Source organism: Octopus bimaculoides, chromosome 3 (assembly GCF_046866305.1).
Source record: "Octopus bimaculoides isolate indiv1 chromosome 3, ASM4686630v1, whole genome shotgun sequence".
In the NCBI taxonomy this organism is placed as follows: domain Eukaryota; kingdom Metazoa; phylum Mollusca; class Cephalopoda; order Octopoda; family Octopodidae; genus Octopus; species Octopus bimaculoides.
This window is the reverse complement of record NC_142930.1, coordinates 95,906,520-95,933,293: the sequence shown is the minus strand read 5'-3', so window position 1 is coordinate 95,933,293 and position 26,774 is coordinate 95,906,520. Positions and strand designations below refer to the sequence as shown.

The following is a 26,774-nucleotide window of genomic DNA, read 5'->3' as shown; positions in this document are numbered from 1 at the left end:
TATGGTTGTTGAGCTCAACATGTCAATGTATACAGGTGTTTCATCCATATTATAAATCTGATCAGCATCCTTATCTGCTGCTAATACTGGAATGCTATCTAGATAGTCACTGGCGATTTGTGCCTTTTTTCCAAGTGTTTTATTGTCCACTTGACCAACATGTGTAATCTTTTTCGCAGTCAGTTATTCCGTTTCATGAAATTGAAAATCCATTTATCAGAACATCTAAAGCTGTTCATTTCAATTCCAAACCTTTTTACCAATTCAAAAGGATACTCCCGTAAATGGCAATAATTTACAATTATATTCTTTGCATGCTGAACAAAAATCCATTGTAAGAGTTCGATCTCTAGATCTCTATGTGCTGGTCTTCTACCTCCACCAATTGATCTGCACCTCCTCTTGTCTGACATATTGATTAACTCAGTTTCTTTTGTGCACTATCCTCTCAATCGTTTTATATCAATATCTAAGTCTCTTGACGCAACAGATAAATTGCCAGAATGTTCTTTCACTCGTTTAATAGCACTCAATTTTTCACTAATGGTATATGATAGTTGAACACGTTTTGATATATTTTCTTTCGACTCCATTATTGGGAATAAAAATCCTTTGAATTTATCTACAGATGTAGAGCAAATGAATGTCTAAACAGAATGCAAACAAGAACACTTACTCTGTTTCAACTTTTAACCACATAACCGTCCATCCAAATAAACACCCATGGGCAACCTAATGGATGGGTAGATTTTCGGAAAACCCTGGTACTACTTTTATTGCAGTGTACTTTAACTCTCCTTCGTACAATTGGTACACACAAACACGCACACCTCAAGCAGCTTCATGTCTTACAAAACATACCTTTAATCTACCTCCGCCAAGTTCTTCACTAGCTTTCAGGCGAGCATCAACTATTCTCTTGACATCTCTCTGTAGCTTACGACCAAAATCTCTAAACATGGTAGAACCTCCTGACAAAACAATATTCTGAAAAAAGTAGAAAATTAGATGTAGTTTACTTAGTATCATTGAATGACTTAAGAATTTTCATAAAATTAAGAAAACAGCCTTTTAAGTATAACTAAATCTTTGCCAATTATAGAATGGAAAATATTTACCTGTAAGTTTTAAGCTTTTTTCAAACTAAAACACTTCACACATAAGTGTTAAAACCTAGTTTCAGTTGCATTAAATAGATACAACATAACTTGCTCTTATAAAATGCTGTTCTATAGTAAACCTTGTGCTAATAATGTTGGAAATTAGTTGCTCAACCTATCTGAATTGTGACTGGTATCAAAAGACATGTTGAATAATTTACTTAAAAGATGTGCTGTTGGTGCAGATCCAATATCACCATGCATTTAGCTGTTAAACTTATTAATATTTAAATTCAAATTACGATAAATGTAAACAAACAAACGAAGTTTGCTTTTTAGAAGCATTGAAATGTCTTAGAAAGTTAAAGAAGTGATTTTAAATTCTCAAACGCAGGATAATGCTAATAATATAGCCTGAACAGGATAAACTACCCCTATTTTGCAGAAAGAAGTGTGGGCGGCCATCCATGAGACACGAACTCACACTTCCGTGATTACACATCGCGGTGCACTTTATCATTTGAGCTAAACTGCCCAGCCACAAGTTTTTCTGCAAATTTAAGATGTATAGACATCTCGCTTTATGAGACGCTATCATGTTAAATTCAAATTACGAAGTTTGCTTTTTAGAAGCTTTGAGATGTCTTACAGAATTTAAAATCACTTCTTTATTAATATTTGAAAATTGCAAATTAGTTGATTGCAGTTATTATTGTGAAAATATGTTTCAGGAAAACCACATCTATAACTTAGTATTAAATTCCATTTGTATACTAATCACTTCACTTGTGTTTTTATGACTTTTCAAAAAAATCTGAAGATTAAACAAGTTCATTTCTGTTCTCTAAAATTTGAGGTTTTGTGCTTAACAAAGACACATGTTATGACAAGATTCAAATAATTCAATTGGTTTGTTATTAATACACCAAAGATACATGACAGCTAGAATACTTTAATGGCAAAGTATGAAAAGTCTACTTTAGAATTTTCTATTATCTTGAAAACAGTATTAAATAAATTTTGTTGGCTTACCCGATATAGACCTCGACGCACATCAATAGGACAATTCTGGATGACATTGTCCACTATTTCAGAAATTGGAATGGTAAAGTCAGGGTTTGAAAACTAAAGAAAGAAAAAATAACATTTCAATACAATGTCACATATGGTATTGAAAGGGCTAACTTGAATAATTTCATATGAAAAGCATGACTAGTATAAATATTCTTTTCACAGAGAAGGCAATAAAAGGAAGGTCTTTGAATTTATAAAGTTATAGAAAAGCAGAAGTGATGGCTAACACAGCCAGTGGCCAGAGTTTCAAGTTCACTGCCAGGTAACACATGACAGCAATATATAGGAGTCTCAGTTCAGGTGATTACAATGTAAATAATGGCTGTCTATTTAGTCGGAAGAAAGCAATATTCTGGCTCTCAATGTCTTACAATAAACTCTGAAGATTTATTGTGAATGATGTTTAGGTGCATGTTGGGAGATCCACAATGAAATAGTGTTACTGTAAAAAAAAAAATATTAGATAACATGTAATATGAATAGTGAGACAGACAGTTGAAGGAAGTGGCAGGTTTAAATAATTACTGATTTACACATGACTGTCTTCTGTTCACATTATAGAATGAATTTCACTGAAATAACAACCCAAATATGTCTTCCAAGTGTAGCAGCTGTAAAAGATACATTTTTCATACAAGTGATGAAGTAATAAAAATGGAAAAAGTAAACACTGATTTCTAGGTTCATCATCATCATCATCATCGCTTAACGTCCGCCTTCCATGCTAGCATGGGTTGGACGATTTGACTGAGGACTGGTGAAACCGGATGGCAACACCAAGCTCCAATCTAATTTGGCAGAGTTTCTACAGCTGGATGCCCTTCCTAACGCCAACCACTCAGAGAGTGTAGTGGGTGCTTTTACGTGTCACCCACACGAAAACGGCCACGCTTGAAATGGTGTCTTTTATGTGCCACCCGCACAAGAGCCAGTCCAGGGGCACTGGCAACGATCTCGCTCGAAAACCCTACAAAGGCCAGTCAGGCGGTATATATATATATATATATATATATATGTCTGTACGTATTGTCGTCGTCGTTTAACGTCTGCTTTCCATGCTAGCATGGGTTGGACGATTTGACTGAGGACTGGTGAAACCAGATGGCTACACCAGGCTCCAATCTGATTTGACAGTGTTTCTACAACTGGATGCCCTTCCTAAAGCCAACCACTCAGAGTGTGTAGTGGGTGCTTTTACGTGTCACCCGCATGAAGGCCAGTCAGGCGGTACTGGCAAAGACCACGCTCATCTCGCTCGAGAAACCTCATGTGTCACCCGCACAAGAGCCAGCCCAGGGGCACCAGCAACAATCCCGCTCGAAGGAATATTAAATTGAAACAAACATTAACAAGGAATGAAAAAAATGTTTTTACTCAAATTATAGAGTTCTAAATTTCCACTTGGAAAACATGGCAGTCATGTACAAACATCATCATCATCATCATCATCGTTTAACGTCCGCTTTCCATGCTAGCATGGGTTGGACGATTTGACTGAGGACTGGTGAAACCGGATGGCAACACCAGGCTCCAGTCTGATTTGGCAGAGTTTCTACAGCTGGATGCCCTTCCTAACGCCAACCACTCAGAGAGTGTAGTGGGTGCTTTTACGTGTCACCCGCACGAAAACGGCCACGCTCGAAATGGTGTCTTTTATGTGCCACCCGCACAAGCCAGTCCAGGGGCACTGGCAACGATCTCGCTCGAAAATCCTACAGGAGCCAGTCAGGCGGTACTGGCAACGGCCACGCTCAAAATGGTGCATCTCATGTGCCACCCGCACAAGAACCAGTCCAGGGGCACTGGCAACGATCTTACTTGGCTTGCCGGGTCTTCTCACGCACAGCCCATTTCCAAAGGTCTCGGTCCGTAGTCATCGCCTCGGTGAGGCCCAATGTACGAAGGTCTTGCCTCACCACCTCAGCCCAGGTCTTCCTGGGCCTACCTCTTCCACGGGAAGACCTGGGCTGACCTGGGCTGAGGAACAACAATAGGAAAAAGTTTTTCAAAGCATGAAGAGTGTGTTACATATTTAAATTAATATTAATTCTTACCTCTGGATGGAAGAAAATTTCTGGTCCAAGAAATCGTTCATAACCAACATCTACACTGAAAGGGCTTTTGTTCACGCTGTTTAAACCATCAAATCTTTTGATCCACTTCGTAGGATCTTGATCATACTTGTTGAATTCTTTAGCTATATCAGGACAGACGTAGCAAAATCGCTCCTAAAATATACAACCATTGAAACCAATAAATACAACCTGAGAGTGAGAGAAAACGGCAACAAACAAGGAGAAAAGCTGTTGCTATAGTTCAAGGACAGTCATGGGTGAACATAAAGTACATGTTACAGGTATGTACACACAAACTTGAACAAGTGGATATAGATGTGCAAGAATGTACATTTATGTGAAGAAGTGTAAATACACCATCATCATCATTTAGCATCTGCTTTCCATGCTGGCATGGGTTAGACACTTTGAAACTGGTAAGCTGTAGGGCTACATCCAATCTTATTTGGTATGGTTTCTATGGCTGGATGCTCTTCCTAATGCCAGCCACTCCAAGAATGTAGCGGGCGCGTTTTACATGCCACTGGCATGGGTGTCAGTTGTGTAACACTGGCCATGACTATGATCTCACTTGGTTTGATGAGTCTTCTTAAGCATGGTTATTACCAAAGGTCTCAGTCACTTATCATTGCCTCCATGAAGTTCAATGTTCCAAAGTTGCTTTTTATGTTCCACCAGCACAGGTGCCATTTACATGACACTGGCATCAACCACAACCACAATTTTGCTTGGCTTGATGAGTCTTCTCGAGAACGGCATATAGCCAAAAGTCTTGGTCACTTGTCGTTGCCTCCATGAGGCCCAATGTTTGAAGATCATGCTTTACTACCTCATCCCATGACTTCCTGGGTCTACCCTTTCCACAGGTTTCCCTCATAGTGATTATTTTCCTATTGTAGTTCCCTCCACATATGATTATTATAATTTTATATACATGTATACATCCCTAAAAGCAAGCACATGTTTATGCAGACATTAGTGAAGCATGGAAGTGAGAGTCCAAAAGACTCAAAGTTGGTCCAAACTACCAAATATGGAAAAATATGAAAAGAACACTGGGAGATAAAGAAACCAAAGAAAAGAACTTACTTTCCAATATATCAAATGTAGTACAACTTAATTATTTATAAATTAATTTTACAAAGAAACCTAAATTATAAGTCTACATTCATATATTTGTTTTCTTGTGATTTGCCTTGCATTTACCTCGCATCGTTCTGGCCTTACCCACAATCCTTTATACACTAAATTATAGCATAAGTTAAAGACCCCCACCAAGAACTACACAAAGAAACAACAATCTCCAATCCTTCCCAGTTGAGATGTTTGTTCATTTGTTTAATGTCCCTTTTTTTTCTTCCCTTGCTAACATGGATTGGAGGTGGGGGGGGGGGGGGGAGCATATTTGAAGAAGGATTTATCATGCACATTTGCATGCACGTGTACACATGCACACGCACAAAGATTCTTACAGTTTCCATCTACCAAATTCATTCACAAAGCACTGGTTGGTCAGGGGCTATCATAGAAGTTACTTGCCAAGGCACCGCGCAATAAGACTGAACTCGTGGCTGCAAATCAAACTTACTAACCACATACCCCTACCTGCTCCTACATACAATATTCTCTTTTGGTATTTTATTCCTTACAACTTAAGAGAGAGAGAGAGAGAGAGAAAGGGAGAGAGAGAGAGAGAGAGAGGGAGAGAGAGAGAGAGAGAGAGAGAGAGAGAGAAAGAGAACATTTGTATTGCTTGAATTTGTCTGGAAAGGCTCTTCAGTTAGAACAAAGATGAGTGCAAGCAATCATAATTCAAGGTTCAATCCCACTGCACAGTAAGTCTTTTGTAACAGCTTTGTGAATGAAATTTGGTAAATCAAAACAGCGCAGAAACCTGTATGCACACAATGAGTGCCTGAGGAAGAATGCCAAAAGTTGAACAGAAATTTCTTGTGACATTTGGTTCTGCTCCATTAAGCCACAGTAGATTTTGCTTTTCTTGTAAAAAAATTTTGAGAAATAGTACCAAAGAAATCCTTGATGACAATACCCTAACATGGTCACAGTCCAATGACTGAACCAGTAAAAGAATAGATAAATGAATAAGTAGATAAAACTGAAAAGATCTTACCTTAATAGCTTTAGCTGTTTCTAAGGATTGTTCTGGAGGAATTCCAGCCTCACGTTCTCTCAATAATTGTTGAATAAAATAACTAATGTCACGACCAGCAATGGGGATGTGTTTGATACAGCTACCGATCACATAACCTTCAGCCTACAATAAATAAACACACATTGGAAATGTATGTATATATATGTATATATATATATATATATATATATATATATATATATATATATATGCACACACACATATAGTCTTTCAAATAATTTTCTTTTTCTTTTACTCTGCTATATTAAACTTTCAGTGTGGTTACAAATGTATTCAGCATTGCTGCACAACAGGTTATCATGAGGGTACAGAATATTGAGAAACTTGTTATTAATTTAATGTAAACTCCTTAAAGCAGGCATAAAATATTACAAAACTAAGAATAATTTCATGATAAATATGATGGCTAAGTGATTAATGTTTTAAACTATGTTAAGAATTCAACTCCATAGTGAGTGTTTCATTGCATACTTTATATTGTTGACTTAGCTCAGTCAAATAGGTACCAGATCAATCTGGCTTAGCATCAGAACTGAGTTCAGCAGTCATTCCAGTTTGTTTTCCCATTGGATCTAGACTATGGTTCTGATAAGATATATTTGATGGTGAGGAACAGCCAATTCTGCATTAAATTCATCACTAGACATCTGCTGCCAAATAAATATCTTCCCTGACTATGAGAGATTCCTAAATACTATTACCAAGACAGGACAAGTTAGATCTTATAAGGTTGCTGTTTAGTCCCAGGATCAACCCTAGTTAAACAGATCTTAAGGTAAAAGACATTCCAACCTTGACAATTCCTACCTTTTTCAGGAATACTGTACTTACGAGTACATTATCCAATTTGTCTATCCATTTTTAAATATTAGGGTAAAATTTAAGAGAAATTGAGCAGCTATTTCTAGTAAATAAGTAAAGGTTTATAATGCTGTCTTTGACTCAAGTTTAATCTTTTTCAAACAGTTATTTAAACAACTTATTGGCATAGGAGTGGCTATGTGGTAAGTAGCTTGCTTACGAACCACATGGTTCCAGGTTCAGTCCCACTGCATAGCACTTTGGGCAAGTGTCTTCTACTATAGCCTCGGGCCAACCAAAGCCTTGTGAGTGAATTTGATAGACGGAAACTGAAAGAAGCTCGTCGTATATATGTATATATATGTGTGTGTGTGTTTGTGTGTCTGTGTTTGTCCCTCCCAATATCGCTTGACAAGCGATGCTGGTGTGTTTATGTCCCCATAACTTAGCGGTTCGGCAAAAGAGACCGATAGAATAAGTACTAAGCTTGCAAAGAATAAGTCCTGGGGTTGATTTGCATGACTAAAGGCGGTGCTCCAGCATGGCCACAGTCAAATGACTGAAATAGGTAAACAGGTAATTTTAGCATACAGTGAAAAATTACACATCCTTTTCAGTAAGGGACTTCTATTTAATTTTAAATCCCTACCTACTGAAGGTTCATATTTTGGATACAGCTGGTGAACCAACAAGGGAATTTATTTGAATTTCATTTTGAGTTAAGGAGACACAATGGCTAAGAGATTCAATAGGAGCTTGAATTCATACTATAGTACTACAGCTACAGTGTATCTGAGCAAAGTACATAGGTGCTTTGCTTGAATTTGCATGAACATAAAACATCTCTCTCTCTCTCTCTCCATATTTCACATCGGAGTCGTAGAAAAAACAACCAGCTGTAAAAACAATTCTACAGCCATCTATAAAAGCATCCCACACATGTGCCATCAATATCATCCCTATTTTACATCTACTTTCCATCCTGGCATTGGTTGGACATGAGCATAACAAAAAAACCCTTTTATGAAGGCTTTCTTCTACGAATAAGAATTTTTTAAATGATATGAAGGAGAAAAGAAAATTAAAAGAGAGTTTTACACATTTCTTTATTACTTTACCCCAATTTTAATAAGTTATCAAATACCAATTAACAGAAGCAATATGCTAAACCACTTCAGAATAGAATTTGGATTCTGTTTTTCCTTTATAATCTGTTTACGAGTGAAAAGTTAAATATTAAAATACAAAATATTTTAGGTATAATTTTATACATTTACATGTTCAATTTTACATTTTAAATAATATTTAGAATTTTTTGTCAGTTCACAATATGACTTAAATAGAAACCAGAGAAGAGAATGTCATATATAAAACAGCTTGAATACTAGTAATATCAAGTTATACATATATGAAAATTATTGATATTGCTTTCCAGAACAAGAAAGACAGTATCATTTGGTACTACCTTTTTTTTTTTTTTTTTTTTTTTAGTTATCACGCATACCCATTACATGTGTAAAATCAGCATAAAATGCTTTAACACTTCCATTTTTCATCTATTTATCTCTATTTTTACCATCTGCTAAGCATTTCGTGTAAGTTCTGACAACAGCCAGCTCATTCATTCTAGGTGTCAGGTCAATCAGTATATCAAAATAAGAGAGCAGCATGCTTCTGAACATCGAGGGGTGGGGTGGAGAACAAGCATTGGTCAATTATGTTTATATACAGCAATAGCTGATGCAACTCTCCAGATATGATTTTCTTTGGCAGACAACCAACTTTTATCCATAAGACATGCTCCACTAAAAACAGGGGGATAGCAAATAAGAGTATCCATGTCCATTATATCCTTTAATACAAGTCACTGAGTAAAAAAACTCTTACACAAGTAGTTCCATGTTGATATCAAAAACTAGTCTAATTTCCCTATCATATGGGTTTGAATGCAAGCAACAAACTTGAATTGTTGGGTGTATGCAACTTTCATCTTGATAGGGACAGGACATGACATTACTGAACATCTGTTATTTCATGGTTCAGTCAGTTTCCATGATCAAGAAACTTCAGTAAAAGATTTCTTTTAAAGACACTACTCAGTTAAAGTAACTTGACATACATGCATGCCCAAAGCCAATAAATTACTTACCACAGGAATAACGTGTGTCACACCATCTCCGGAATCTATCACAGTACCTGTCAGTGTACGGTCACCAACTTGACGAGAGGCCCAAGAAGCTGCTAAGGCTAGGACTGCCTAATATTAATAAAAGAAAACAAAATGAAATTTAGAAATGAAATTTAAACAAAAGCTAAATACTAAAAATTATAAAACCTTTGGAATAAAAGATAAAGTTTTCTGGTTAATATTCAAATCAATAAGAATGATAGTGTACAGGAAGAAACATCAAACAACCAGAATAAATGTCAAATATATATAGTTTAACCCTTTCATTACTATATTTATTTTGAGATGTTCTGTGTTTCTTTCAATTACTTTAAATATAACAAAGAATTTAGTAAAATTACTTTGTTATCATTAAGCTAGTGTTAGGAACATGAATTGTGACAAAGGTTTGGTGAAAGATTTTAATTTAGAACTTTTGAAAACAAGACATTTGTACTCAGAGCCAGAGCCGGTTTCAGCCGGGTTGGTAACAAAAGGGTTAATGCTTTATGTTCAAATTCTGCTAGAATTGTTTTTCTTATTTTTCATTACTCCACGAGTATTAAAAATAGATATCACTTACAAACTACAATCAATTCATTCAATTATAGCCTTCACATTTGAAATTTGCCATAGTCAAAAGAAATTTCATTCAACAAACTCAGAGGCAGTTACGTCCCCTTACGTATTCAGTTACATCACTGACTCCTGTGGTCTATGAAATAAATATCAGCCAAGCACTGAAATCAAAGGAAAAATCTTTTTTCCAAGGAAACTGGTGATGGTCTGCATCAGCAATTATTAGTCAATAGGAAGGTTCAGTTAGTTCATTAGTGAAGAGTGTTATAAAAGTCTAATGCTTTGAGTTTTGCTCTTCATCTAACATTGAGTGAATTGGGGGGGGGGGGGAGTGGTGCTGCCATTTAAGTTTGTCTCTAACCCAATCTACACACTTTTCCACCTTTTCCTTACTCTGGGATGAAGAACAAAGCAGAAAATGTTAGACTATTTCTTCTCATAAAAAAAATGTATTTATCAAACCAAGTTTGACAATGCAGTCACACAAAATGTATGATTCCTGTATAGCAATGGCAGAAATCTATTTTCTTCTAAAGCAGCGGTTCTCAACTGGGGTCCATATAAAATTTTGCTGTTAAAATTTATGTGTAATAAATTGATTATACTTCTACAATACACAAAATATTTAAAGTCTTTTTAAATACAATTCCTGATAATATTTAATTATACAAATATAACAGGATTTTTTAAAACATGAATGGCAGGAGAGTAAAATAGGAATCACAGGGGTCCATAGGTGAAAAGGAATGATTTTAGCACACAAGAAAAAAGATAAGCCGTATACACATAGGAAGTTCAGATCGATAGAACAAATTGTTTAATTAAACTAAGCATTATATAAAATAAATGGCACAATAAGATAAGCACATTGAACATATACGATAAAAATGTTCTGTTGTAATAAAATCTAATCTTTTAATGATGCTACATGATACACTTGTAACCACACACATGAAATGTAATAAACAATATGGAAAAGAAAAAAAAAATTCTGCATGTGTAGACTGTTGTAAAATAATTGTTCTAGAATTTATGTAAATAATCTTTCTGGGATTGTTTCAAGAGGTTATCACTACTATTAACATCTTTCTGGGCAATAAAGGAGTCTCTATGTGGTAGCTCACCAAACTAGGCATAGCAACTAAATCTGACAGAACGGTCATGGTTTGACTGTCCTTTGGTCATGTCTGCACAATCAGGGCTGACCTGGGTCTAAACAACCACCTCTTCCTATTATTAACTTGAGTGCACCTATTGAAAAAGTATATCCTGAGCATATGGTTAGTGACTCTCATAATACAATGATTTCGTCAAATTAATGTATGGACAAGTCCACCTAGTAGAGAACCTCCTTGTGAAGTTATATCTACAGGAGCTAAACTCAGCATTGCAAGCTAACAATATAGTCATCAGTTTTAAAGTATTGCTGCTTATAGTAATGAGTTGTTTACCCTACTATGTCTATTGATGGAAAACAAGAACCTGGAGTTCTTGTTTTCTAGCCACAATAGAAATAATGTCAAGTGATGACAAGATACAGACCAACCATCTCTGTCATCTGGTCATTCATGCCTTTAATCTGAGTATATTCACAGTACATGTCTAAATAGAATATAACTAATTCCATATTAGACATTTTGCCTATATCACATTTTTGAGTATTTATGTAAAAATATTAAAATCTAACTTTTGGCGGAATCATTAGCACATAACAGAGACTGTTCCATAAAAGCTTTTCTGTATTCAAATCCCTCAAAAGTTACTTTTACATTTCATTCTTCCAAGATCAATAAAATTAAATACTAGTTAAGTACTGAAGTTGATTTAATTGACTAAATGTTCTGCCAAAAATTAGTGGCCTTGTGTCTGTTAGAAATCAATAGTTTGTATTTCAATATATCACTATTGATACAAAATAGCAAACTGGCAAAAATATCTTAAGAAGCATTTTGAAGACAGTGACAGGAAAATGGTGTACGTTATCTTCAGACAGGTATGAAAAGTATGATATAATTTAAGGATGTTTAAATCCTAGGAAACAAATTCAAAAGAAAACTCCTGCTCCACATACCATTTTCCAAAATAGCAAGCCAATGAAAAAATTACTATGCCATCACTGAGCCTACTGGATTTAACATCCAAATCTTCCTTAATAGTCTTTTCAATTGATAATTTTCAAAGGTATGATTCCAAAGACTTGTAGCAAAACTTGAACTTCATGGGACAAATTTCAACAAATGCAAGCATATCTAGTCTACCATTAATTGACTTAATTGTCCTACTGAATTTCAGCCACTCCTACATTGAATTTCACTACCAGCTGCAACAACAAAAATGTATTTTGATTTCCAGTGAAAAGACTGGTTCAGACATACAAATAACTGTCAACCCCCATCATTATTATCACCAATTGTTCTTAATCTTATCAGTGTTTCATAGACAGCACAGTAAAACTGATGTATATAGGCAAGAATAGATACAAAGAAACCAAACTTGCCAGTAGTTCTCAAATGATATCAGATAGACAACAATATAGAGAAGTTCTGGAAAGCAGAAATAAGTAGAGGTCAAGGAGAATTCTATATACAAACTTCCATATATATATATATATATATATATATATATATATATATATATATATATATATATATATACTAATCCTTATACACTTGGTTTGGTCATCAAATGAAATCTAAACTAAATGAAAACCAAATTTTTGTAGGAAAGCAATATATTGAATTGTATCAGCCCCAAAATGTTATTGATGGTAAAAGGAGCAAAGTTGAGCTGAATGAGATTTGAATTTTAAACAAAGAGGAAATTAAATACTTTAATGTATTTAGTCTGCCACTCAACTGTCTCAGCCATTTCTGCACAACTAGAATATGGTAAACACAATCTAGGTTAGTGAAACTCAAGATACACTTCTAAATTAGAAGCCTAAAGTATGGACAGCAACAATGGTTAATCTAAGAAAGAGAAACTGAGGAGACAAGTAAGAAAAGGATACACAGAGAAACAGGAGACAGATATTGTAATATCAACAGAAAACTAAAGAGATATAAAAGTGAGATGGGGGGGGGGGGGTGTATTACAATTTACAATGAAATCTCACTATTTTAACAGATAAACCAGCTGAGGAAATCCTCTCCCAAAATAATATTTTGTAGTTACAGCTCATTTTTCTTTTTTGTTGAACTTTTACAGTGAATGGTAGATAGTCTGGTTCCTCAAAAGCTATCTTTGTTATGTGATATTAAAATTCATAGACATAATTTAAAACTCATTTATGGTCCAAGCCACTATCCCTCGCTTTCAAGTTTTCTCATAAATTATACATTCACCAGTAGCACAGCAATCCAATAACCAAAATCATTGTGCATATATTCAAGGATGAGTACCCATGTGAATATGCATACCTGTATACACACATACATGTGTATATGTAAATATGTTTATACAACTTAGCATATACATGGTTGCTGTGTAACAATATACTACTGGTCCTTGTCAATGGACTGTGGCCATGTAAACACACATACATGCACAAACACACAGTTCCCAGCTAGTAGATTGTGTACAGTGTATATGCATAACAAACATACTTGTTTTATAAATACATGCATGCACAGACATATCGAAGTATGAAAATGTTAAAAATTACAAAAAACAACTTTCAGTATAAATTCAACAGGAACATATTCACAAACTGTGACATTGACATTTTGAAAGCAAGAAAATAGAGGGCTACAAGCAAAGAATAAATTTATTAAGATATTTTTCTTGTAGTTTTATTTATTTACTTATTTCCAATATAAAATATGTTACACTAATGACCTCCTTACATCAATGATAGTTACCTAAACTAAATCATGTTATAAACAACCATAGAGTCAGTGTATTAATGAGGTTTATACTCTTAATGCTTGTAATAATGATAGCTTCCTATATTGGCACAAAGCCACATATTTGAAGCGGGGGAGTACAGTCAACTGTCTAGTAACAAGTTCCATTCTGCCACCCAGTACATGGCTTGTATCAAATGCTATCAACTCTAGAGAGATGGAAAGAGAAATCAACCATATTTAATTATATTCCTCTACATTCTCACTTAAGGTGAGAATGCAGAGGAATATAATTAAATGTAGAAATACTTTTGACACAAAGCTCTCTTTGCCTCCCTTTTCCATCATAGTGATTAGCATGGTCAAGTAATTCTTACTAGCAGGACCCATTGACCAACATTATATAAATTTCCTTATTTCAATTTCAATGCATAAACTTATCCATCTTCATAACATTGTTTCATTATTTTAACACTCTGTTTGTATCTTAAATTTCATTCTCTTAGATTGTTAAAAGTGTAACAACATGCAACAAGCAATGATGATGACGATGAATTATCATCATCATTCTGCCAAAGTTGACTTTGCCTTTCATTCTTTCAGGGTCGATAAATTATGTACCAGCTGAATATTGGGAATCAATGCATTCAACTACTCCACCCATCCCCAAAATTTCAGGCTTTGTGTCTATAGAAGAGAGGATTATTATTATTAGGTAGTTTCATTTGTGCGGTCTTGGTAATAATGTCTTAATTTCCTTCAGTAACACTAAATAAATTCAACAGAAGAAAGCTTCCAATAAATCCCTCAAACTACTAGAACCAAATCACACCCTACAATCTTAAAACAAGGACACATTTGATCATGTAGACCTAGATACACCATGCCCAAAAGAAAAGACAGGATAGTGTGAGTGGATTATAGATCAGTTCAAACAGGGTTGACTTGAGCTAAACAAGAACATAGTAGGTAATATTTTTTAAAGCAATTTTTACATGCATTTTTGTTACAGTAGATATGCTATTCTATACAGATGTTTCCTCGTGTATTTCAAAAAACATCTAATTATAAGTAACTGATTCTTTACATATTGTTATTTGAAATAGATTGGGGTCACATAATTTATCCCTCATTTATGGACTACCGAGACAGTATGATGCATGTTAACAAATGCAGAAGATCTATGGGGTTGGGGAGAAATGATTCAGGTATGATCTTTCAGATGTATGAGGTTAATTTGCATAAAACCAGAGCATATGTTAAATAAGAAAATTTGGACATTTGAGCATTGGCTGATGTATGCATGAGGGACCAATGTTTGCATGGATATTTGAAACAAATAGCCAATGAGTGCTTGCAGTTTTTCAAACATTTTAAAGTTCTTGTTGGAATATGTCTAATCCAGTACCATAATAGCAAAAGCAGAAGTTTGTAGCTCATCAAGAAAATGGATCTCAATTTACTCAAGGATGAGCAATTTGAAAAATATCTCCGTTTTTTCCAGGAGGGTTGTGGGGGCAGAGTCCTCAGATACCTCCCCCATAGGGTCCTAACAGAAACAACCATCATTAGATTTTCCAACCGGATTTCCAAGCACAACCAACTGAGACAATGGTTATTATCCAACCATCTCATTCTTGGTCTACCCTTAGATCTTCTGCTGGTTGACTTGGCTTGAAGAATCCATCTTGAAATTTTCTGCAGCATTTTAATCACATGTCCATAGTGCTTATTACTGGAATAAGCATGAAATTCCATTTCACAGTGACAGGGTTAATATATTTAGATATTCAGCATTTACAATTCTAAATGTTAGATATATGATGCTTATGTAAAAATTATGAACAGATTAAACTGATGGGGAGCAGGATTACACAACTGATTTATTAATCATCTTGTTATTACCATTAGTTTCTCCTTTTAGATATCTCTAAACCAGTGGTTCTTAACTAGGGTCCATATAAGATTTTGTTGTTAAAAATTATGTGCAATAAATTGGTTATACTTCTACAATACACAAAATATTTTAACTGTTAATGTAGAGAAATAGCAGTTCTACCTGGAAACTCCCTGATCTTCGAGCTATGCACGCTGTTGAGTAACATTATTACAGAGACCCTTTGGAAGAACCCCATTTTGTCAGTTTGTATTTACACTTGTACTCTTTCAATCATTACCCAACATTCATGACCATAGATGAAGATAGGCATACCATTTACATACCATGGACAAGAAGCATTTCTATACATTCTACACAGCACTTTCCTTAGATAATGGAATTGCAACTGTAACATCCTACATATATTTTTACTTGTATTATTATTCTCTTATTTCCCTTAATACTTCCTATATCCATCCTTTTCCAGAATAACTCCTTATATTGAACTCTACTATTTCCCTCTAGTTAACGTTCTCATATAGTCTGATGAAGGGATATCCCTAATATCCTAGAAACAGTTCTAACACTACTTTTTGCTTTATAAATGCCACACAGCTTTGGGTTTGTTGTTTCATTTTATTTAACACACACACATCATCATTTAACATCATGCTGGCAGGAATCAGAAAGTTTAACAGAATCCAATAAGTCAGAGAACAGTGTTATGCTCCAATGCTTGCTAAGACACAATTTCTATGGCTGGATAACCTTCCGAATGCCAACCACTGATATATATAATTTTTCTTATTAGTTTTACACATTAATCCTTATGGTGAGTAACAAATACTATTGATCTCCCAGGAAAAGTTAATTGAACCTATTTAAAAGTGTAACAACAGCAGCCCCCTATTTCACATCAAAATAATTTAATAATTAAACAAAATATGCAAGTGGATGGCAGAAATAGGTTGATTGGACAAAATACCTTCGGGTATTTAGTTACATTCAAAGTTCAAATTCCATCCAGGGTCCCCTTTGCCTTTCATCCTACATAAGTTGATAAAATAAATATTGGGGTGATATAATCTATTGTGCCCTAGCATGGCCACTGTCTATGACTGAAATCAGTAAAAGGACAAAACACTTTCTAAATTTCAGAAAAAAAATTTATTAATCTTTGAAAAATTAAAAACACATACTTATATTGATTAATGCTTGAATTAATGACTGACTCTCATATTAGCAAGTTTAAATATTAAGCTGCAGTGTTTTGTCTTTAACCCTTTTACTGTGGAAATCAGATATATTCACTCAAAATTTTATCACTCTTAACTATTTTTTAGTTGAGATACATCAAATTTAAGGAGACAACATGACTTGCAGAAAATACCAATTCTGCTTTTCCATAGATATCTAACATCATTACTGGAATAAGCATGAAATTTAATTTCACAGTGATAGGGTTAATATATTTAGATATTTAGCATTTACAATTCTAAATGTTAGATATATGATGTTTATGTAAAAATTACGAACAGATAAAACTGATGAGGAGCAGGATTACACAACTGATTTATTAATCATCTTGCTATTATCATTAGTTTCTCCTTTTAGATATCTCTAAACCAGTGGTTCTTAACTTGGGTCCATATAAGATTTTGTTGTTAAAAATTATGTGCAATAAATTGGTTATACTTCTACAATAGACAAAATATTTTAACATTTTTTGATACAGTTCTTAATATTTAATTGTAAAAATATAATGGGATTTTTTTAAACATCAAATGGTTATGGGAGTTCACCCGAGTAAAATAGATATCAAAGAGGTTCATAGATAAAAAAACAGTTGCGAACCAATGCTCTAAATGGTAAATAGTACAATCATTTGGAGTTACTTACCTGAACAGCTATGTACAAACCAGGTACATTAAAAGATTCAAACATAATTTCAGCAGTGTATTCACGATTTTCAGGTGTATTTAAAGGAGGTTCAGTCTATAAAAGAATTGTTTTAAAAAATTATAAGTACACAAATGCAAATCTATCAAAAAAAGTTTAAAATGAAAATTTACTTTTAACATCTCAGTTCAATAGAATTGCACTGAAATGGTTAAATGGTGAGAATATTATGCTACTGAGCTGCTGACTATCAAAAATCATAAGTTTAATCTGCTTTGTGTAATCTGTCAAAAATTAATGACTTTTCTTGGTCCAGTAAACACAGCAAAGCTGACTATTTCATAGCTGAATGGTTGGTAATAGATAAGGTACATAAAAACATTTCAGCTACATTTAAAACTAGCACAGACAAAAGAAAAGAAAATCACATGAAAATATCTGACAGAAACAAAGATTATCAAGAACTTACCAATAGAAAATAATGATCTTCTGGTTCAGAACGTAGATATTTAAAAATAGTCTGTTCCCAAAATCGTTCCATCAAATCCCAGTCATCAATAATACCATGTCGGATTGGCCACTAGATATTTTAAATTAGAAAAAAAATTATATTTTTATATTTCTTTCAAAAATATATCTTCTAATTTACATGAAATGAAATAAATAGTTTTGTGTGTAAACCATGTGTATATTTATTCTATAGATATATGTGAATAGCATTACGTCCCTGTAACCTAGCGGTTCGGCAAAAGAGACCGATAGAATAAGTCCTAGGGTCGATTTACTCGACTAAAGGCAGTGCTCCAGCATGGCCACAGTCAAATGACTGAAACAAGTAAAAGAGTAATATATATATATATATATATATATATATATATATATATAGCTTTAAATAAAACAATAGCTTTGTTTGTATTGTACAGTGTATATCTAGACAGAATATTTAAAAAGATAAACAAAAATAGTCATCACTACGTATGTTGTCTGAGTAGGCTTTTCTTGCCTTGAGCTGCAGTTTTTTCATGCTCTACTTGCTTTATAATCATATCAGGATAAGAGTAATTGCACCCCTTGCAACAAATTCAAAAGTACTACATGCGAGAATGCCTACAGATGCTGTCAACTGGCACTTGTTAGTTTCCATTTCCAGATGATGATGTCATTTTGTTTGATATCAAAATGTTGCTTTGGGTTAGGACTATGCACGTATCTGTTGTGAGTTTTTTCACATACACTTATGTAACTATATGTATAGATATTTGAATGTTTCTGATATTTTAGATGAAATTAAAAATTTATAATATACAGTCCACTGTTAAAGTTACAACTGAAGAGTTTTGAGAGAGTCAATAATGATGACTATGTTAGCATCGTTACATACATGTTTATATATTTATCATGCCTGAAAGCCTCAGAGAGTGTTGAAATGATACTAAAAGATTTTACACACATAGAGTTACCTATTATGAATGAAGGGCTTAAGGATTTCATGAAAAATCTCTATAAGTCATTAATGTGTACACATAAGCCTGCAAGACAACATGTATTAGTGCTGTAGTGCTGTAATACGTTAGATCATTTTTTGCAATACCAAAAGAAAGTGTGTGTTCATAAACTATAAATCATCATCACTTGATGTCTGTGCTCTTTGCTGGCATGGGATAGATAGGTGGCTTGACTGGATCTGACAAGCTACAGGACTGTAATGAGTTCAATGTTAGGAAGGGCATCTTTGCTTTGATAAATGTGCTAACAAGCAGTTTACAGTGTGTATAGGGTCCTTTTTTATTTTTATTAATTTTTTTTTTAATGTTATACCAGCACTAGTGAGGCTGCCAAGTAATTTGTAGACAATGAAAAAGATCACTCGACTGAGTGGAGTGTAGTAGAAAATGAGGTGGCTTTGTGCCAGGTGTTGAGAGGCTGAAGTTTGATAGAGGAACGAGAATACATATCTTATGGTAGAGGAGATACAGCACTAACCCACGTTATATACAGGTGGATAGGAGTAGTAGGAAAAAGAGATAAGGATACTGTGACAAGGTGTCAGAGTATACCCTCAAGCTACAAGAGGCTGAGTATAAAAATGAATATGCACAGAGGATTAAGAAATGAGGGTGAGTAAGTTTGTAAGAGTATGATGAAAATGACAGCTGGTTAGAGATGGTGGTAGAGGTGAGTTTAGTGAATGGAGAACAAGGGTGGGACATGTGAGTATTGTTGAAGAATTATAATCTCACCTTGACTGAATAAGAGGAAGCATCTAAAGCTTCGTCTCCTATAAAGAAATCCAAATCTTCAACTCCTTTGCCAAGTCGTCGAATTGCCTGATCGCCAACTTTAGCTGATTCCTTGATGGCAATGCATGATGGAATAATAAACTGTGGCTCTGTGTTGCCAGCGTAGCCCATCTTTGTATACCTGTGAAGAAAATAAAATAAATTAGATATTTCAAAGACAGAATTCTAGCAAAGACAGTTACACTCACAGAAACAGTCAACTTACTCAAACTTATATAGTCATACTCATACAAATATGACCCACTTACATACAACAACCACCAACCACTAACACACCACACACACACATACATACATACACAATCCCATTCACTAACTTAGTAGCTCTTCCTAGAACAAAAATTTGACTTATTTTCACATAGGACCTACATAAGAGATATTATCTTCAAACCTCAGGTCAATGTTTATGGTGTTCACAAATATTACTAAACAACTTTTTTTCCTCTCAGTATAAACCATTGCTGTATTGAAAATATTTCAGACATTCACCATTTTGTTTTCTTATTCTCCAGAAAGTACTATGTTTGAAACAAGAAAATATGCCTAAGTAATTTTGTATTGACAAAAGCATTTTATAAAATGTCTTGCATACCCAGAATTCTACATCAAATAAAAACAGAGAAGAGTTTATCAAAATTATCTTCAAATGCAGAAAGTTAATTTTTCTTTATTATATCCTATTTTTTACCTTCTAAGGTAATATGACAGTTATCTTTCTTTTTCTTTTCTCTTTAATCTTAGACATTTTGATTAAATGTTAGAGTATTCATTTTCATAACTGAATACCATTATTAACAATTCAAATCTTATTACTATGTAATTCCTTAACTGTATTGGTGCAGTTTTCATAGTAATGTCCATAAAGAATAATAATAGAGTGTTTTAGCAAGATTTAAACTCAAAATTGTGATGAAAAAATACTCAAAAATTGGAATACAGTGTTAGCATACTGGCTGAAAGGCTGCCTTATCTCACCACCAGTTTTGCACACTATGTCCCTGACAAAGATATCTTTCTATATTTCAGAATACTCAATTGTACACATGTAGCATGAAGAATACAGCTCATATCAGTGACCAGTAAGGTGAGTTGGTGTAAATGTTAATGGCAGGTGTCAGCATTTGTGTAGTTCATAACACTTTTTTTATAAAAGACATTACTTCTTAAGTTCCTTCAAGGTTCTCAGAATTTTTTTTTCCTACATCAATACAAAGCCATAGATTTATAAAAAAAAAAAAAGCAATAGTCTTCCAAATCAACTCTCAGTATATTACTGATACCTTTTCTTATTGACTCCTGCTGATTGAGTCATCAAACCATTTCATTTCAAATAATTGGATTTTTTTTTTTTTTTTTTTTTTTTGCTTATTTTATTCCATACCAAAAATGAAATGAGAATAAGACTACCATGCAATAACTAACACATGAAGAAAAGTCAGGTTATCTAATTAAAGATTTTTACAACTATGGAACGTATCTGCAACTATAACATTTCTGAATGATGCTGCAATCAAGAAATTACCGAGAGGATTTTTAAAAGGAAGAAAAATTTGCTCATGGTGTATGTATGCTGTCTTTAACATCATATCAACCATGAAATTATTTCCATTAATAACTTTTTACAAAGTGTTTGTCTCTAAAATCTATAATCTGAGTTCTTTTTCTAAGTATTTCAATTCAACCTTTACACATCTATTGTCAATATGAAAACCCTCTCATCCTCTGAAATTATCAAACCTTGGTATTTATATGAACAACGATGTCTTCAAATGGCAATATCTATGTTACTCTCCATTCTAGGTTCTAAGTCTCTCTGGGCTCAAGTTGCCTTTCAGTTCTTGAAGTCAATGAAATATAGTGTCAGCTATGTACAGAGGTTTCAATCAATCCTCTAAGAGTAATTTGTTGAGTTACTAATTAGAGAGTTCCTAAAGACCCAAATCAACAACCCAGTTTTAATTTCTGGTTGAAGCTATTCCATTTCACTTTATTTCACAAATGCCATTTCAAAAGCAAAACACCATTACATATTATCATAATGTATAGTAAAAAATAAATTATTATTACTATCATTATTATTTGGAGCAATGATCAGTTTTCAGCAAATGTAGAGGATGTACTAGTTTCTAATCTCAAAACATATGCCTCAATTTTTAAGAAGAAAAAAAATGGGGAAAAAGCAAACTGTTCAGACTATTAATCTCACCCCACTTTTGTTGCTGTTGCTACTAGACATAAATAGTTCAAATGGTTTTTAATCTGTTCATCATCAGTTGTCATGTATATATGTTCAGACAAGATTCCAATGTTCATATTTTCAGTTTGTTTGGAGCATGGTAGATAAAAGTTGGCTTTGTTTAACTCCATGTCAACATGGTGGAGCAGGCTATAATCTAGAGATATTCCAACCACAATCATACTGTCATTTTCCCACCAAGGTTAATATGGAATTACATTATCTAATATGTCCTCCCAACTTCTTTTTAAAAGATGACAGTATGTGATCTGAAGATTTGGCTATTTTTAACAAGCTGGGCAACTACATAGTGGCTCTCTCTTTGGCTTGTAGATGAGATTGTTGGAAGCTTGGATGGAATAAATGTTTGCAAGTATAATCACAGCCTGTGTTTAATATTTTTAACAATGGTAAAAGATTATGAAGTACTGAACTAAATGACTAATGATATTCAGCTTCATGCCTCCATATTCTGAGTTGAAATCCTACTCAGGATTACCTTTACTTTTTATCTCACTGGGCCAATAAAATAAGTAATATTCTGGAGCCAGTTCTATCAACTTATATTACTATCCTAGAAATGTATGGCTTTGTCCTTGATGTAATAAATCAATTATTATCACTATCAGCATCATTTTATCCAACAATAATAATTTCTGCTGTGTAGCTGCATCAGTCTATCTCCTACATATTTTTCCAATGGGTATCTAACAAATGGGGGCACAACATGTCTAAATGGCTGAGAAGTTTACTCTGGAACTACAAGGTCATGCATGGGTTCCCAATCCCACAGCTTGGCATCTTAGACCACCATCTTTTATAATTCTCTTTGATCAATGCAAGCTTTGTGAGTGAAATTGGATAGATGAAAACTGCGTGGAAGCCTTTTGGATGTACTGTACTTGTAATTCAACAGTACAGCCACAATGATTCTGAGAATTATGTTAATAGCACGCATGTTGGGGGGAATATTAATTCAATGAACAGATAACTAATTTGATTGAAAAACTGAATTTCCATTATCAATTCATACTAAGATCTATTTACTAATTGACAACATGATACTTTCATCCAATGAATTTAACCAATTATCAAGGATATTAGCATTGAGCCATTCTGAACAAGTATCAGCTGATATTACCATTGCCTCTTAGTTTTCATTTAGCATTAAGTTAATTCTGGTCAAAACTATGATCAAATATGTTCTAGCATGATCGTTATATTTTTTCAGATATCTAAGACAACATTATTGCAAATGACCTTCACCTTTTTAAAACTGTGAGCGTGACTTGAGAGAGATTTGGCTGCTATTTCTAGCAGACTGAATCACCACAGGTTCCTGCAATGGTTACATGAAAAGCAAGCATTTTTTTTCCTCCTTCATAATTATTTAATATACTCCACTTCTTTTTTTTCAGAGCTGATTGCCTATATTCATTTTAATCAGCTTCACCATATCAGCAAATACTTTACTGCATTTGAAAAATTCCCTTGACATTAAATTCCTATTGTACCAAGCCAACCCAATAATAATCTATCACAATCAACTGTCTTGCCATTGTTATCTATTAATGTAACAGCAGCAGTGTGGCAGAAACAGTAAGTAGCACTAAACTAAATGCTTAACAACATCCAATTTTGTCCTGTGTTCTCATTTTAAATACTGCCATCTCTGCCATTTGCTTTCATCACTCTGGGTAATAATAAAAAAAAAAAGTACCAATCATGTATTGAGGTACAAACATCTGACCAGTACCTATTACCTACATATAGGCTATGTGCAAATAAATATGTCAAAATATTTTTTTTGTTTTTTACTTGTTTGTCATTTAACTGCAGGATCACCTTGAAGGGTTTTTTTTAGTCGAACAAATCGACCCTGGGACTTTTTTTAAAGCATAGTACCTAATTTATCAATCTCTTATGCTGAACTGCTATGTTACAAGGACGTAAACACACCAACACCAGTTGTCAAGTGGTAGTGGAGGACACACACACACGACAGGCTTTTTCAGTTTCTGTCTACCAAATCCACTCACAAGGCTTTGGTCAGCTGAGGCAAACCAAAGACGTTTGCCTAAAGTGCCATGTAGTGAGACTGAACCTGGCATCATAAGGTTGGGAAGCAAGCGTCTTACCACACAGCTACACCTGCGCCTATAGACACATACATGTACATATATGATGGGCTTCTTTCAGTCTACATCTACCAAAGCCACTCACAAGGCTTTGGTTGGCCCAAGGCTATAGTAGAAGACACTTGCCCAAGGTGCCATGCAGTGAAACTGAACCTGGAGCCATCTTCATCATCATTTTAATGTCCCCTTTTCCATGCCTGTATGGATCAGACAATTTGTTGAGGTAGATTTTCTACAACCAGATGCCTTTCTTGTCATCAACCCTCACTTGTTTCCAAATAAGCTATTTCCCCATGTGAATATTTCCACAGAAGATTGGAAACAAATGACGTTGCTTTGTATGACTGATATTCACTCATTTACAACTTCCATGCAATGTCCAGACAAGGAGGCACAAATACACACACGCACACAGTGGGCTTCTCAGTTTACATCTACCAAATGCACTCTCAAAGCTTTAGTCAGTTCCAAGGCTACATAGAAGACACATGCCCAAGGGGTCAACACAGTGGAACTGAGCCTGAAACCACATGGTTGGGAAGTGAAACTTAACTTCCAACCGTGCCTGTGTCTATTAAATAATTGCTATTAATAATATTGAAGCCAGATAGTAATAGGGTGGCTGAAATGAAGTGCTGGGCACTATTCTTTGCAGTATTTAATAAGGTTTATTTTATAGTCTGTGTTCAAATCTTACTGAACTTGACATTGCCTTTTTTTTTTATTCCCAATATTGTTAAAATATATACCAGTCATAAGCCAGCTAAACTCCTTCTTTCACAAGTCAGTGGTCCCATGCCAATGTGTGAAATCATTATTGTTATTAACAAATATTTGAGTTACCATTGACTTATTTGAGCTGGCAAAACATTTAATTTCACTTGTCTTGAAGGAAAAAAAAATCTCTTTTTTGCTGCCAAATATATCCTCATTATTATTCTGACCCCTACTAACCAGAAAATTACATTCATATACCAGCCAAAATGCAATATTCAATTAAAGTGCCAACAAATGCATTGACAGGAACAATAGAGCACTGGAGAGCACTGTGATCAACTTTCTAAGGGTCAATATAATCTACTATACTCTTCCTTGCAATGTGGCTTTATAACTATATTAGAAATCTATTATCATCATTATTAGAGTAATGGTGATGGTACAGTGAAAAGCATTTAAAGTTTAGCATCTCTGTTCTGTGTTTCAATCCTTAGCGAGATTGGTAACGTTGATCATCAAAATTAATGAATCTACATACTCAACTAAACTAGTTCTATTTGTATATAATAAAAGTGGATATTTTACAAAAATTACAGAAAATTAGTTACTTTATGATATGAAGTTTGGTGGTTCTTATCTCCTCATTAAATGCCTTTTATTTGTTCATAGAGTACAGCTAAAACAATGGTATTAATGCAACTAATTAAATCCCCTCCTCTTTATAGAGAAAAAAATGTCCTTATTTCAACAGAAATAAATCCTCATTGCTTTAATGAAAAATGAACAGTCATCTTTTACAGTCTAATTAATTCAGTAATTACCTACAATTACGACTTTACTATTTTCGAGCCAATGAAGGACCCTCCCCAGATGATTGACTAACAACAGCCAAATCTCCCATGCACTATCATCCTATTAAAAAAAAAAAAATGGACACACAGAGACAGTGTGAGAAAATGGAAGAGAACTCATACAAGAAATTCTTCAGTTTGCAGGGTTTTTTAAAGCATTGCAACAGTATCACTGAGAGTATAGTACAGGAATCTTACATGTGCTATAGCTTCTTTTCAGACACGACAAACATATTGAGGGGTGTACCCTAACACACCAATGGCAAATATATAGGTTCCTAAATTGATAAACAACAAAACAGCAATAGATAAAGTTAAAGTCCAGACTAGCAATGATTAGTTAAAACTAGTTTAACAAATGAATAGAGTTGGTGTATTAAAAGTTTGGAGTTCAAATTCTGTGACAAAAGGATTTAGGTTTTACTTTTTATTTAATTTAATTTCTATTACTTTACAGCTGATAAAGTAGCATTACTAGTCTTAGAAAAGATCAGCTAGCTCAAATATTATGTATTGACTGATGACAAAACTGACTGCTTTCCCCAACTACATACAGGCCTGCAGAGAGAAACATCATCTGAACACAATTATTTGGTGTCAACAAATGTGAACCATCAGCTCAATTCTAATTATAGTTTAGCCCCAGGTCAAGCAGACTAAAACATTTTCTTCTTATTTTAGTACAACTCAGTTATACAAACAAGACTAAACATGGAACTGGAAATACCACGTATACTAGTTTACTGAACCCTACCTGTTAAATAGATTACAAAAGAATGGTTTAATTTTAACTGCCAACAATTAAAAAAAAACTCAACTAGGTTAGCAACAGAAAACAACATACAAGACAAGATAGCTGTATATACTCTTGTAACCTAAAATATCCCAATTTAAGATAAGGTAAGACAATAAAAGAATACTGTTAGAGTAACTTGTGATG

At 34.1% G+C, this 26,774-nt stretch overlaps 1 protein-coding gene across 1 annotated transcript in view; it reads right to left on the bottom strand.

Annotated features, from left to right (window-relative positions):
* Positions 1–26,774, bottom strand: part of LOC106870259 (actin-related protein 3) — a 78,015-nt gene that overhangs the window by 7,156 nt on the left and 44,085 nt on the right. Inside the window, exons 2-9 of the mRNA XM_089349399.1 lie at positions 19,833–20,013; positions 18,062–18,172; positions 17,593–17,688; positions 9,373–9,480; positions 6,381–6,524; positions 4,229–4,402; positions 2,133–2,225; positions 862–987 (exon numbers count right to left, since the gene is read on the bottom strand). Coding sequence (XP_089205525.1) covers positions 862–987; positions 2,133–2,225; positions 4,229–4,402; positions 6,381–6,524; positions 9,373–9,480; positions 17,593–17,688; positions 18,062–18,172; positions 19,833–20,013 — 1,033 coding nt within the window. The remainder of the gene's footprint in view (positions 1–861; positions 988–2,132; positions 2,226–4,228; positions 4,403–6,380; positions 6,525–9,372; positions 9,481–17,592; positions 17,689–18,061; positions 18,173–19,832; positions 20,014–26,774) is intronic.